The sequence below is a fragment of the Sorex araneus genome, chromosome 1 (assembly GCF_027595985.1).
Source record: "Sorex araneus isolate mSorAra2 chromosome 1, mSorAra2.pri, whole genome shotgun sequence".
Classification (NCBI taxonomy): domain Eukaryota; kingdom Metazoa; phylum Chordata; class Mammalia; order Eulipotyphla; family Soricidae; genus Sorex; species Sorex araneus.
The window spans coordinates 169,462,855-169,478,582 of NC_073302.1; the positions used below are offsets into that span (position 1 = coordinate 169,462,855).

Genomic DNA, 15,728 nt, shown 5'->3' on the forward strand with positions numbered 1-15,728 from the left:
ACTTGCTGGTTCCTGGTACCATGAGGTCTGTGTGTAGTGTATCCCCACATACTTGCGTCTGACTCCTCTGACTCCAGCCTGCTTGGTCAAGAATTGTTTAGAGAGGCCCCTGAAGCCCCTGAACACCACTTGGCGACCCCCTCAAAAAATAATCTGCTTAAATCTTCCAGTCCTGGAACATCAAAGGCACACAGTCCCAATTGTACTGGTCTTGTTCCTTCCCACTTAAGTTAACGAACTTTGCTCTAGCTGCATATGATGGAGAGAGGAAAAAAACTTGACTTTATGACATGTTTATGATTGTGCATTTGTTAATAGCTAAGAACATCAAAAATATCCTCATGTTTCCCTGAAGGAAGATGGTCAGATTATACTTCTACAAAAATAGCAAAGATGAGAGGTTTTCAGAAAATATATTACTCCAGTTGAAGAGCACTTTATAAATACTCACCCGGCTGCTTTCATTCCTATCACAAGTGCCACCTATTTGCCAATCATGGAACTAATTCAGTCTGAATGGATTCTGAAAAACTGTGTAAACTGTCATTTAGAGAACAGAATAAGTCTATGTGCAGGACATCATAGTGTTTACGTTTTTCATCCAAATAATACATAAAACATGAGGGAAGGGAATGTAAAAAAAATGAAAATGAAAAATATGGATTGATTGCTTCTTTCTTCAGTATAATATATACGATATATAATATATTGTATACTATATATACTATATATCATGTAGTATACATAATATGACATATACTATATATAATATATAATCCATTCTTTCTGGATTTTTAGTTTTTAATCCAGTTTTCTGGGTATGCCTTCAAAGACTATAAATATTCTGGAAAAAATAACTACTAAGTAGCATAAGTCTAATTTGAGGCCTATATTCCCACTTTCAAAGTATTATTCATGTTGTTTTATGGGTAATATTTTAATGCTACCTTTGTCTTGTTTTCCTTTTTCTCCCTTTTTTCTTAAATTTCCCCTTTGTGGGTTTTTGTTGTTGTTGTTGTTGTTTGAGGTTTTTTTCACTTTGGAGACCCCAGATGCTCAGCCTTTCCTGGCTCTGTACTCGGGGATCACTTGTGGCAAGCTTGGGGCACCATATGTGGTACCAAGGATCAAACTCAGGTCAGATGCATGTAACGCAAACACCAAATTGGCTGTGCTATCTCTTTGGCCTCCAAACTGCTAGTGTTTTTTCAATAAATAAATAATAATACAGCAAGATCTCATGTTAAGTTACCAAAACTCTAAAGTGACAAAGTTTTTAGTGTTAAAACTCAGAATATCTAAAATAAGCTCGTCAATTATTCTAGGGAGATATTTTAAGTAACAATTTTCTGCCATTCCTAAAGTACCTACTGCACACCAAGCACTTTCTGTATATCAAATCTAACCTTCACAGTATTGCCATAAGTTAGATAACTATCTACATTTTACAGATGAGGGGAAAGATAATCAGAGAAGCCAACTAATTTGTCCAAGGTCATATACCTAGCAACTGGCATAGCTGTGACTTGCCATAGTGCCACAATACTCATTAGCTCTCTTGCAAAGCCTTTCTCTAAAGTGCTTGAAAAGGCTGCCTCTTAAAGTAATCATGCCCTCCCCCTGTAATTGTATTTATACTATTTATTAGCTCAGCAAAGTGTTAGTTCAGAGACAATGCAAAAAGTAAATGCTGGCCCAGGCCCTGCCCTCATTACCATAAATTCCAAATTTAGTGAGGTCCATGTTAATGGGCTTTCTCTATATAGAAAACTGTTTATTAGCCCTGCAAATATCTTAGCCTTGCCCTATCTCCACTAATAAATCTAAAAAGCCATACAAAGGTGAATGCAGAAAAATGACCTCAAAACCAAAATAGATGAAAGTGTCCATAAGTTTTACTCCAGCAAAAATTCATAATGTATGACATATGCCAATATAATAATAGAGTGTATATGCCAATGACTAACATCAAATTCAGCACTCAAGTTTAAGTGCTGTTTATCAATTAAAGAAAATTTATCCTAATCAGATGTTCATATTAAGGAATATAGCCACAGCAAATTGACAATAATAATTAAAAGTCCATTTCAAATCTGTTTGGTGAGCAGTGAAATGATCTAACAATGCCAGGCTCCCTAAATCTTTTCTTTAATATTGTATAAAAATGTGCAGTAAGTGAAAATCCCTGGATGTTTAACTCAGTCGTCTTGGCTGCACATGTTGTGCTGGTTTCTAATGAAGACATGCTTCCATGTACATCCTGAGTAGGGGAAATGTAGAATTTGTGATAATCAAGCCATAGCTTCTCCAAGATCCATTTCCATAAATACACAGTGTTATCAATCTTACAAAGAAACCAAAGAAATTCTACCTGCTTTGGAACAGGATACCTCAAGTGATCAGGTCAAAACACATTAAGCTGTTTGTTTGTTTATTCATTTCCTTGGTTTTTTTTTAATTGAATCACCATGAGATACCAAAGTACAGTAGAAACAAGAGCCAGGAGAATTGGTCCAGGGTTTGAAGCCTGCCTCACGTGCTGGGAGAAAAGGCAGTTGGGATAGAGAAGGGACAACTATGACAATGATAATTGAAATGATCATTCTGGATAAGAAATGCTTGCTGAAAGTAGGTGAAGGAACAATCATCGAGCTTTTAACATTTTCTTTATGTCAACATATAAATGAACACTCATGTACTCTGTGTGTGAGAAACAGCTGCAGGATACAAGCAAAATAATCCAGAAAATGACAGACCAAGATGAACTTTGTTTTATTTGTCCATGTCCAATGTGCTCTAGGGTAGTTAGAAGAATCAGGTTTAAGGTCATCTGTAACCTAGCTAGATTCTCATAGGTAACTTGCTTCCTGGACAAGGTTTAAAGGGCCATTTTGAGAGACAAGTATTAAGTTTTAGACAGGCAGAGTTGACTCATTTCACACTTCTACTCTAGATGAAGTATCACTGTATCACTAACATCCCATTGTTCATCGATTTGCTCAAGCAGGTGCCAGTAACGTCTTCATTTATCCCTGTCGCATGCTAGTATAGCCATGAAAGTATAAGCTTTCCTGCTATATGAATACTAAGGTATCCAAATAACTCATAACAGGGATGGGTGTTTGATGACTATATGATTGAAGCTCAAACATGAAAGTTTTATTACTTTACCTCACGGTGAGAAAGAGAGAGAAAGAAAGGAAGAAAGAAAGAAAGGAAGAAAGAAAGAAAGGAAGAAAGAAAAAAGAAAGAAAGAAAGAAAGAAAGAAAGAAAGAAAGAAAGAAAGGAAGGAAGGAAGGAAGGAAGGAAGGAAGGAAGGAAGGAAGGAAGGAAGGAAGGAAGGAAGGAAGGAAGGAAGAAAGAGAGAGAGAGAGAAAGAAAGAAAGAAAGAAAGAAAGAAAGAAAGAAAGAAAGAAAGAAAGAAAGAAAGAAAGAAAGAAAGAAAGAAAGAAAGAGGAAGGAAAGAAGAAAGAAAGGAAGGAAGAGAGAAAGAAAGAAAGAAAGAAAGAAAGAAAGAAAGAAAGAAAGAAAGAAAGAAAGAAAGAAAGAAAGAAAGAAAGAAAGAAAGAAAGAAAGAAAGAAAGAAAGAAAGAAAGAGGAAGGAAAGAAGAAAGAAAGGAAGAAAGAGAGAAAGAAAGAAAGAAAGAAAGAAAGAAAGAAAGAAAGAAAGAAAGAAAGAAAGAAAGAAAGAAAGAAAGAAAGAAAGAAAGAGGAAGGAAAGAAGAAAGAAAGGAAGAAAGAAAGAAAGAAAGAAAGAAAGAAAGAAAGAAAGAAAGAAAGAAAGAAAGAAAGAAAGAAAGAAAGAAAGAAAGAAAGAGGAAGGAAAGAAGAAAGAAAGAAGGAAGAGAGAAAGAAAGAAAGAAAGAAAGAAAGAAAGAAAGAAAGAAAGAAAGAAAGAAAGAAAGAAAGAAAGAAAGAAAGAAAGAAAGAAAGGAAGGAAGGAAGGAAGGAAGGAAGGAAGAAAGGAAAGAGAGGAGCCAAATCCTTGGAATAAGTGATTGAAAAGACTTTACACACTTACACGCTATTGTAATTAGGTTGCTAAAAAAAATTTCCTAAAGTTGAAATTCCCTTCCTTGCTGGGATCTGAATAAATTAAGAATCAAAATTTTAAAAGCAGCAAAGAAGTCAGAATATAACCGCTATCACTGATAAATCCAGGGTACAGAAGTAGTCTAGCATAAAAGTCAAAACAAGGCCTGGCTTTGTAAAGAATGAGGGCGTCTCCCGGAGGAGGCCACCAGGAAAGAGTGGGCTCCACACAAAATGCTCTTCTGCAGGTTGGAGGAGGTGGCCATAAGCTGAACTGATTTGCTTACTCTCTCCACATTTACCCATTGGCTAAGTCCATGCTCACTCTAGGGCAGAGAGAGGAAGTAGGTATATAGTTCTAAAGACAGTTGTAAGAATGATGACTGAACACAGATTAGAACAGATTCAGTGTGAATGGTGAGAGAAGTCAAAAAAATTGAAAGAAAGAGAATAGTAGGAAATTCAGAAACGAGATTTGTTTGTTTGTTTGTTTGTTTGTTTGTTTGTTTGTTTGGAGCTACACCTGGTGATGCGCAGGAGTTACCCCTGGCTCTGCTTTCAGAAATCACTGCTGGCAGGCTCGAGAGACCATGTGGGATGCTGGGGAACAAACTCAGATGGGCCTCATACAAGGCAAGCTCCCTACCTACTGTACTACTGCTCCAGCCCAGGAAAAGGAATTTTTAAAGATCAAGACTAAGAAAGGAGGGGCTGGAGCAACAGCACAGCGGGTAGGGCATTCGATTCCCAAGCATCGCCAGGGGTAATTCCTAAGTGCAGAGCCAGGAGTAACCCCTGAGCATCGCCGGGTGTGACCTAAAAAGCCAGAGGGAAAAAAAAGACTAGGAAAGGAAAATGGTAGAAAAGATAAAACTTTAAGCAGAGTGATGGAGTTGTTAATATGAATGTAAGTGGATGATTTCTTACTGGGACATGAACAAAGGAAAGGAAGAAGAAAATCCAAAAGTCATATGAGGCAGAGGTAAAAGAAGGGAAACTGAGCTCATATCATGGGGTTGTATGAAAAGATGGACCTAGAGCTAAGGCCAACAATAAATATTAATCTTGCAAACCGGTCAAGTTCTTACTTTGCTAAAGTCAATACAAAATCCAACAGAACCAGGACCTACTATGAAATGTCTCCTCAAACTGAAACTTTAAAAAAAAATTATTGGGTGCTATGATTTATAATACTGTAAATTCCACGTATACAATGTTTCAACATTACAAAATTACCAGAGAGCCAGCATCCCTTCACAAGAGTTCTTCTGTACAACTTTTGAGAAATCATGTAGTTTATTATTTCAAAGATACTGTTAAGGATCTGGGTAGATTCAGAATAGGGGTTAGGTCACACTCTTTTGCATGCACTGATTCCAGTTTTATCCCGAGCCTCGGGCATCACTGGATATAACTCTGGAGGCCTCCTCCCAACACCTGGGAGTGGCCTGGGTGCCACCAGCAAAGCACGAGCAGCACCACACAAAGTGGCCCTAACACTAAACCACTGGCCTGATTGGCTAAGTGACCCCAGAAGTGGCCCCTGGGCCTCCTGGGCATCACTTGGAGACACTGCTCCCTGTCCCCTGCCCCAAAAGATGTTGTTTAGACTACTACTGAGTATTTCTATGACTACTATATATTCTTTATCATCCAATCATGCATCATATTAGCTGATTCATATTCTCCTCTCTCTCTGGGAACCCTAAGGAATAAATATCAATGACAACCTGTGCAATTTTTTTTTCTGTCTGGGGGCCACACTTAGCGATACTCAGGGTTACTTCTGGCTCTGCACTCAGGAATTGCTCCTGAAGGGCTCAGTGGACCTTATGGTCTTCTGGGGATTGAACCTGTGTCAGCTGCATGCAAAGCAAATGCCCTACCCGCTGTACTATCTCTCGGTCCAACCCTGTGCAAATTTTTTCCTGCAGTTTTGGCAACCACTACATCATGTTTCCCAAATCACAGTACAGCATTAAATAAAATCAAACAGACCGAAGAAATCGGTGAATTCATAGTCTAAAAGTCTGGCTCCATACTTTAAACTGATAGAGACTTAGATTTCTGCACTGGAAATGTTTCTGTGCTTCCTCTGATCTATTTTTCATGTCATGGTTTCAGTGGCCTCAGAAGTCCTCTGGTAAGCAGATTCTTCTGGTAAACAGATTTCTATGACTTAAAAAAAATAAAGAGGGAATTGCTTCATATCTTTCAACAGTACCCAAAGTTATAACCTTTATCAAGATTGAAGTTATGGTCCAAGTCTCCATTTCTCGGCGTAGTTTAGCATTTCAACCAGCTGCCCCCCTCATTAACTAGCCCTTTTTGACGTCATGCAGGATTTGCAAAATGTGTGCTGCCGCCCATACTTGGGCTTCTCTCTGCTGCTATTAAAGTTAAACTGCATTTGGTTAAGTGTGGAGGCTGGCACGGGAGAGGATCCATAATGGTGATTATCATGCAAATCAGCCTCCTGCAAGTCCAGCTCCTCTGGGAGGCCTTCCAGCTCGCTACCCCAGTGCTGCTTCATTGTCCCCAGAATAAAGCACACCATCTTCATCGTGACGTGACACCGGACAGACGTGACCGAGATTGGTTCCCCTGACAGAGATTAGTGGGCAGCCATGAATCTTTCACTCGGGGTAGAAATATGATTTTATTTAAGAAAATAACCATATATAATTGGGCTTCTGTCACTTTAAATTTTAATGGTGAGAGTAATATGGAGGTTTTGGAACTTTAAATTATGGCTTTCAGAAGCTTCACACTGAATCTTTCAATTATTCTCTGTAAGTACTTTCTCAAAGCATGTGCCACCATGACATTGATATCACAATTCAAATCTAAATTCAAAACTGACTGCAAGGCTATGAGCTGTGTGCTGGCGTGCCTGCTGCCTCGTTTTATCTCTGAACATCTGACGAGGCGAGTGAAGAGGCACTCTCCCAGAGCCCAGCCAGCTGTTTGCCAAATATTCAAATAGCCTGGCATGCAGAAGAACCTTTCAGATTTCCTCACATCAAAATTAGCGACGACCCCCTATTTTTCCCATTAGTTTCTGGCTCACCTACAGCCCTTCACACAGGCCGCCTGACTCACTGGGCTAAGTGCTGGCTCTGGCGCTCACCCACCCCTCAGCTTCCCCCACTCCAGCAATTGGATCCAGTGTGTGCTCCAGTCAGGCAGCCGGGGCTGATGAGACCAGAGGGGAGAGTTTTCAAGTCTGAGTTTCCTTGAAGTAGATCTGAAAGAGGGGCTGAGCAGAGCTGGTATTTGTAGTCGTGGGAGAGAGCAAAGACAGCGCGTGAATTTTACTTCAAGGATCTTCGTTAGGCTAGAGTTTAAAAATAAAAGAAAGCATTGGGAAGACAGCAGCCAGGGAAAAGTGAAAAGGCTTTCCCCTTTGACTCTGAAATCTTAACTTCCTTGTGGTGTACATTTTCATTCATGATTTTAATACTTTTTATCTTCGGATTTTTGGGAATTTATTATTGTTTAATCTCCAGATTTTTTAAATGGGAATAAATGCTGAATAAATACTGCCTCGATTATTTTTAAGTGAGCCCACTCCCTCAGTAAATGCAGTTCCAAATTTACGACAGCAAAGAACCAAGTCCAGCTGCACACTGAGTCTATGATAGAAAATAACCCTGATTTCACTCTGTGGAGCTCCTGCCGCAGCTCTCAGCCGGGTGACTTAGCACAGACTGCGGTCTGCACTTGAGGTGAGCTGGGTTACAGGAGAAAGAGACCACGCTGCCATGTGTGAGTAAGGAATCAGCCTCTACCCAAAGGGCTGGTCACATGTCCTGAAACTGGTCGGCAGCACCCAGGTTGCCAGCTGATTGAGAGGGTTTCTTGATTTCTTCCAGAAAAGTTGGGTCTTTGCTTCGTTCATTTCCTGTGATATGCTTACACTTGAACAGAAGGGGCCCAGCAGGGAGGCTTTCCGGGCACCTTTAGGGTGAAGTCCAGTCCACAGGAGTCCTGAGTGCCAGATGTCAAACCAGTGTGTGCGGAGGATCACACTCTGAATGGACGTATGGGCACCAAATCCTGGGCTGAGGCAGCTCCACTGTCCTGATCTGGGGCTTTCCCTTAGCGACAGGTAAAGCCTGAAAGTTATTCCATTTCAAAAAGAATAATAATAATAAAAGCTGATAATCTGGGTGTAAAAATTACCTGAGAAACAAGATAGGCATCTGCTTGGCGTTCCAGTTCTATCCATCAGGCACACTCATCCCACCAACAGAAATCATCCTGAGGCACGTGGCATTTCCGGGAAGCACTAATGGCACACGAGAAAGTTGACCGACATTATTTACTGAAAGCAGTTTTAGAATATGCTTTTCATTAAGTGCAAGTGGATTTTCTTCTAGTACTTATACTATGTATCACAAAAATTTTTAGACCCACGTTGATTTGGGAGTCCAAAGCAGCATTATTACAAAGCTATTTGACTTGAATATTTAAGGTTCGTGGAGTATTTCAACCATAAAACAATTCTATGTTTTATTCACAGCAGAGCCTGGCAAGCTACCCATGGCATATTCCATATGCCAAAAACAATAACAAGTCTCACAATGAAGACGTTACTGGTGCCCGCTCTAGCAAATAGATGAACAATGGGACGACAGTGCTACAGTGCTATTCACCCAAGTACTATATTTTGATGAACAAGTTATGATTAAAGAATCATTGCCATCTTTCTCTGTAGACATCAGTGAATGACTGATACCTTTTTCTAAAAGTCTCAATTCCATAGTGGTCTACATTTCAGACAACTTTTTGCCGTTTGACTAACTCCTCTTCCTCATTTCTTTCTTCATTTCACTGGAAATCAGTGAGATAGGAAGTGTTGTCAAATAAAGTCATGGTGGGTGTACTGTAGACTATTTTGCCAAATTACACAGACTCTGTATTTCATTCAAAATTCATTATGATTTAAAGCTATTTACTATTTCTATATGGAGTAAGTCATGCCCCTTAAGAGTTTGGAAACAAGAAAATAAATAAAAGCTGAATATCTCAATACTTAAATATTTTCCTCTAATGATAGTATATATTCCTGTGACTTCAGGTATGTATTATCAATGTGCTTAAGACGTCAAAATAATATTTAAGCCCCCGATACACAAGTAGCCAGTGTTCCTTTTTCAAATTATCTACTAGAATGCAAAATCTACAATATCAGAACTTATTTTTCTTTCTTTTTTTCCCATTTCCTTTTCTTAATAGTTTCCAGTCAGTGGATATTTTACACTCCCTTTTCCCACACCCACTTACATAAAATCAGTCACCAGTCTCCTTCTCTTCTTCCTCAGAAAAACATCTTAAGTCTGTCTACCAAGGACTTAAAGAGAGGACACATTCCTGGTCTCCCTCTCCGCAGTGTAAATTATTCTTCATAAACTCCTAATCCCTACTGATTAAAGCAGGAAATTCTAGAATGCAGCACTATTAGATAGCAGATGATTTTTGATAACAGAATCTAACGTTTTTAATGTCTATATATTTGATAAGTTGCTAAAAGTAAAGTTAATATATCAAACTAGTATTTTAAGTTAACATTAAGTTTCTTTTTAAATGACTCTAGGTGTAAAAGTTGGACAACTTAAATAAGAAATCAAATTCAGGCAGTATTTCTCTTTTAGAAGGGAAAAGTAGAATATTAAACAATGAATTCTGGGAAGATATTGCAAATGTTACACATCTTCTTCCTCTCCTGTCCCTGTTTCTTTCCATGGTCTCTCAACTCTACTTAAACCCCTCAATGTGGCTCTACTATATAGAAAAACAACCCAAACTATTTTAACCTAGTGATTAAAATAACATTTCACGTAGTTCATAACTGTGCAAATCAGCTGGGGTGTTCTGTCTGGGTAGCCAGCAAACTTCCCTGGATTCTCCCATGTCTGCGGTCTAATAGTGAATGAGGTGGTAACAAGATGATCCAAAATGATCCCATTCACATGTCTAGTGGTTGCTGGGCTGTCAGTCAAAGCTTTTGTCCTTCTGCAATCAGCCACTTATGTCCCATCAAGATAACCTGGGCTCATTCATTGACAAGATGATGTCAGATTCCAAGTATAGAAGCCCCAAGGCATAAGCACTTTTTAAGCTTCTGTTGGTTTTACATTTGCTAATGTTTTCTGGCCAAAGCTAGTCACATGACCAATCCAAAATCAGTGACAAAGAAATAGATTCTGGGTCAGAGAGATAGTACAGTGTGCCTTGCACATGGCCAACCCAGGTTCAACCCCCAGCACCACATATGGTCCCTGAACACCACTAAGAGTGATCCCTAAGCACAGTGTCAGAAGAAAACCCTGAGTACCACCAGATATGGCTCTCCTACACCCCCCTCCAAATAAAAGAAACAAAAAGAAATATATTCTACTTAATGGAAAAAGGTTCAATATCACACTGTAGTGACTCAAATGTAGAAAAACAGACTTTATATGATCATTCTAATAATTTACCACTCAACACAGCCCAAACACATAGACGTATTCACAAATATGCTCATGATGTTCCCATCAACTAAAATAAATTATCGATATCTTTATGCCCTGCAAGTTCCTATCTCATGTCCACCAAATTCCTCTACAAATCATCATTGCCTGATAATTATTCCCTCATTATCTTTCCATGATCTCTTACACATGCTTCTGTGTAGCGTTTGTAAAATGCATTATCATTTTTAAGTCTCCCTAAATAGATTATTTATAGTACCAACATCTAACACACTGTAGCACAGTGCTTGGCAAAGAACCGATTTCAATAAATGGTTACTAATTTGAATTTAATTGATTGAATAAATTCAAAACAAGATTAAAACCTTCCTCCCAAAAAAAAGCCCTACATTTAGTGCCAGAGAGATAGTAGAGGGGTAAAGTGATTGCGTTGCATGGTATACAACTTTGATCCTGGCACCACTTTTGATACCCTGAGCACTGCCAGTAGTGTTCCCTGAGCACAAAATCAGAAATTTTCCCTGAGTACTATCAGGGAAATAATCTAGCCCCACCCTTCAAAACACAAAAAGTACACTGCAAAACTCAAGGTGCAGCCATACAAAATCAGCCTGATTTGTTAGGACTAATTAGATCCACCTGTCTAATTTGAACAGAAACAGCCTATACTCTCTGTATTTCTCCTGTGGAACTGGCACAAAGCCTGGACCTCCAGCATTAGATTATATTTAGGTTTTGAAAGGTTTTCTCAGAAGAACATAGGTTTGGGAATCGAAAACAATAGAACTCAGAACCCAAGGCAGTTTTTTGTTTGTTTTAGTGAACCTAGTAATTTAACACATTCCTTCACACTATTCCTTTTATATCCATTGAGTTCTCAGTATCGAACAATGTGTAAAACATACAACACAGTGACTACCTATATACTACCAACAATTCATATCTAACTTCCATATCTCCTATTAGAAAAGGATATGGCCTTGGATAACCCCCAACCAATATCATTGGCATAATGAGGAGACAGAAAAAAAGAAAAGACTATACTGTAAGAAGGGGTCAAATAACTTCCAGTTTTACTGAGAACTTGATATGTTAATAGTAGTTAAACTATAACAGTGTTAGAGGCTCAATCAGTAATATACTATAAACTATAACAGTGTTAGAGGCTCAATCACCCCTGCCCCAAGGGAATACAATAAACATTTCTAGTGATACAAGCCAAAAGAATCTTTGCATAATTTTGCTTGGGTGTCAATATGAAAATCAATAACAACACTTAAGTCATATTCCTGGAAATATGGTTAAAAAGATAGGTTATTTTCATTCTTTTTAATGCATAATGCCCCACTCTATTTTTTTTCTTTTCAACTTAAAGTTATGATAATAGAAAACAATTTTTTCTCCTTAAGGATTCAATTTATAAAATGATAAAAATAAAAGCACATTATAAATACTTCAAATTATAGCTTCAAATTATAATGTGTCTAATGGAAATGTTATCACTTAAATCAATAAAAAGTGAGTTTTGACCCAATGAAGTTGATTTCAAAGTAAAGTCCTATTTAATGTATTTTAATAAAATCCTTAAACTTCCAAAGTCCAAGTAGGAACTTGTCTCTCATAAGTTGTCCCGCCAGAAGCCATTCCACATCTCACAGCTCTGAAACACTGAACTTAAGGCATTCTTAATCAATTTATACTTGTTGGATGATGACCTCTCAGCATCTGTGTTGCAAGCTATAATGCCCAAAAGTAGAGAGAGAGTATGGGGAATATTGTCTGTCATGGAGGTGGGGAGAGGGTGGGAAAGGGGGGGTATACCCGGGATATTGGTGGTGGGGAATGTGCACTGGTGGAGGGATGGGTGTTTGATCATTGTGAGATTGTAACCAAAACATGAAAGCTTGTAACTATTTCACGGTGATTCAATAAAATTTTAAAAATAAATAAAGATTTTTTTAAAAAAAGAAAAAAGAATTATACTTGTTGGTATCTAACCCTGTATGTGAATCTCCATCCCAGGATCTCTCAAACCAAATATACTATAAATTTTCTAGTACCCAGGATTCTGCTTTCAACATTTTTCAAATCCACTTCACTCTCATTCCCAGAACTCAGACTGTACCCAATAAATCTTCATTTATGGTTGACAAAGAAATATAAAATTTGCATTTGGTGAGTTCCTTCAAGTTCAGATCCAGAACCTTTAGACATCTTCAAGACTGAAAACTCATGGGAGCCTAGCTAGGCATTTAGAAATAATAATTCCGTAGAAAATTTTAAGTAAGCTCATCATAAGCTGAACAGTGATTCTTTCCTTTCCTCGTAGTAAAGTGATTGCTGGGACAAAAGGCAGCAGGAAGAGTCAGGGGACAGAGACAAGAAAGGCTCTTGTATATATTTTAGATATACTTCATATGTCAGAATCTTAATTTTTAGTATGTCTGCTCAGAGAAAGAGGAATCAAGTAAGTACTTAATATGTATACTTGTTGCTCTCCTCCAGTTCCCTTTCAAATGTTTATATTTTATTATTTTATTGCAGGTATATAGCAAGACACGTACATAGTAAGGATAGAAATTGTGTATTATGGGGCTGGAGAGATAGCACAGCGGGTAGGGCGTTTGCCTTGCACGCGGCCGACCCGGGTTCAAATCCCAGCATCCCATATGGTCCCCTGAGCACGGCCAGGGGTAATTCCTGAGTGCAGAGCCAGGAGTAACCCCTGTGCATCGCCGGGTGTGACCCAAAAAGCAAAAAAAAAAAAAAAAAAAAAAAAGAAATTGTGTATTATGTTGCTTTGCCAGCTATTACAATAGTATTATGGTGGCACAAAGAAACTGAGAAACTATAGGCTGGAGTGATAGTTCAGCAGTTATGGCATTTGCCTTGCATGCACAACCAACCAGGGTTCAATCCCCAGCACCCTATATGATACCCCAAGCCTGTGAAAAAAAATTCCTGAGTGCCAAGCCAGGTGTAATCCTGTGCATTGTTGGGTGTAGCCATCAAAAAAAGAGGAAATATAAATGATTATCAGGAAACTACTTAACATTATATGTTCTTTGCACCTTTTTTACTTTAGGATCTGATATATTACAGAAGCAATAACCACTAAATAAACTTAGGTAAAACTTTCATAAGTATTTTTATAATAGTCACAAAGTATATGATACACATGCTGATTACAAAGCCAAATAGAACTGCAAAACTTACTATTAACATGAGGCAGGAGAGATAGTATAGTAGGTAGGAGTCTCGCCTTGCACATGGCCAACCCTGGTTCAATCCCCAGAGCTCCACCTGGTCCCCTGCATCCTGCAGGAGTAATCTCTGAGCACAGAGCCATTACTTACAATCTCTGAGTAAGTTCTGAACATGGCCAGGTATGGCCCCCAAAACACACCAAAATTTACTGTTAAAAATAAGTATTTCCATTAAAAATGTGATCCTTATAATACATAGTAAGAGATAATGGTTAAAGGTCCCATTAAATTCGAATACTTTGTGACTTCGGGGCTGGAGTGATAGTCCAGGTAAGGTGCTCGCTGAGCATGCTGCTTAAGATGGTTTGGATTCCCAGCACGATACAGTCTCTCGAGGGTGGCCAGGGATCACTCCTGGGCACAAAACTAGGAAAAGAAACTATGAGTACTGCTTGATGTGGCCCAACCACTACCCAATCCAGTACATTTTGACTAAGACATAAGTATTTTATTTGCTCTGCTTCTACTTCTACATTTTAAAATATGAGATTACTCCATATAAATTAATACTTTATTTTGACCTATTGAGTGACTTTGTTAGAATTGCACTGTATTGAGTCAATATGTACTTCACCGTCGTCCCATTGTTCATCGATTTGCTCAAGCAGGCACCAGTAACGTCTCCATTGTGAGACTTATTGTTACTGTTTGGGGCATATCAAAAATGCCACGGGTAGCTTGCCAGGCTCTGCTGTGAGGGTGGGATACTTTCGGTAGCTTGCTGGGCTCTCCAAGAGGGATGGAGGAATCAAACCTGGATCGGCCGTGTGCAAGGCAAATGCCCTACCCGTTGTGCTATCGCTCCAGTCCCTAGAAAATATTAGAAACCTAGGAAAACATCAATGAGAGACTAGACATTTCTTATGATTGCATAGGTGCTTCCAATTATATAGGTTTTTACATGTCTAAAGTTACTGAATAATAGTTTTTCACTCATAGTAGTTACCTAAAGTAGTAATGGTAAGTTTTTAAACCTTGCACTAAACTGCAACAAAAATGCATCTGCGAGAATAAAAAAACTGAATGACTTTTGTAGTTTATAATGATCACATCTGATTAGGCCTCAAAAATATTTAATATTTTTAGAATAGAAAAAAGTTTTCTTTGGTGGTTTTTGTCTAGAAGTGAAAAGTGTATGAAGTCGATTAAGTAAAAAGCCAAGGATTACTGGAACAAGTAATATAACAGCTCTGGAGAATGACTGATGGTCTTTGCAAAAGCCCAGACTGGTTTCATCTTTCTTGAGATTTTTATCATGATTTGTTCTTAGTCACATATAGTTTCAAAGACAAGCAGAGGTAAGAAGTATTTAATGTATGCTACTTGTGAAGACTTTGTCAGACTGAATTTATGTTATATGTATTCATATCTGCTGTTCTTATATGTGTAGTTCTTAAGCTTTCTTTTTTCTTGTTTACAGTAATGGGTCAAACAGATATGACAATTATAATAACACTACACACTAAAACCCTATGAAAATAACATTTCTGCTTCCTTGCAAGGGATAACATTCATTACAAATTTAAATGAGAAGCAAGTACCTTAATATAAATACATATTCTTTATTTGTTGCCTTATTTGCAAATCTTACAACATATTCCTCACCTTTTAGCATATATTATCCATGACAATTCAATCTATCCCTTAAAATATGCAGCAAGTCACAGAAGTTCTCTTCAAATTGAAAGGAAATTTTAAAGTGAGGATGGGTATAGAAAACATTTAATTCATCCTATTAAAAAAGGACATTCCAAATGGTTGCTGAGCACTTTTGCATCTTCATACACACTGCAAATCAGCTCAGATATCTTAATCAGTGACTAGAAACATATCCTTATCAGTAACATATTCATGAAATATGGTATGTGTATGAGCTGCAAAATGTTTGGCAGAGAACCAGGAATAAAAAAGAATATGGTAAGGAGTTGATGGAATAGCTTTGTGTTTCAA

General features: G+C 38.1%; 1 protein-coding gene across 20 annotated transcripts in view; it reads right to left on the reverse strand.

Annotated features, from left to right (window-relative positions):
* The window catches only part of LOC129404909 (uncharacterized), a 161,031-nt gene that overhangs the window by 13,037 nt on the left and 132,266 nt on the right, over nucleotides 1-15,728 (reverse strand). For 17 of the 20 annotated variants that reach the window (XR_008630301.1, XR_008630292.1, XR_008630286.1 and 14 more), the window contains one exon: nucleotides 8,219-8,324. The exons of the other annotated variants lie outside the window; for them this stretch is intronic. Coding sequence is in view for 9 of the 17 variants with exons in the window: in XM_055139671.1 (XP_054995646.1) it covers nucleotides 8,257-8,324 (68 nt within the window). In the remaining 8 variants the exon portion in view is untranslated. The remainder of the gene's footprint in view (nucleotides 1-8,218; nucleotides 8,325-15,728) is intronic. 20 annotated transcript variants of the gene reach the window in all.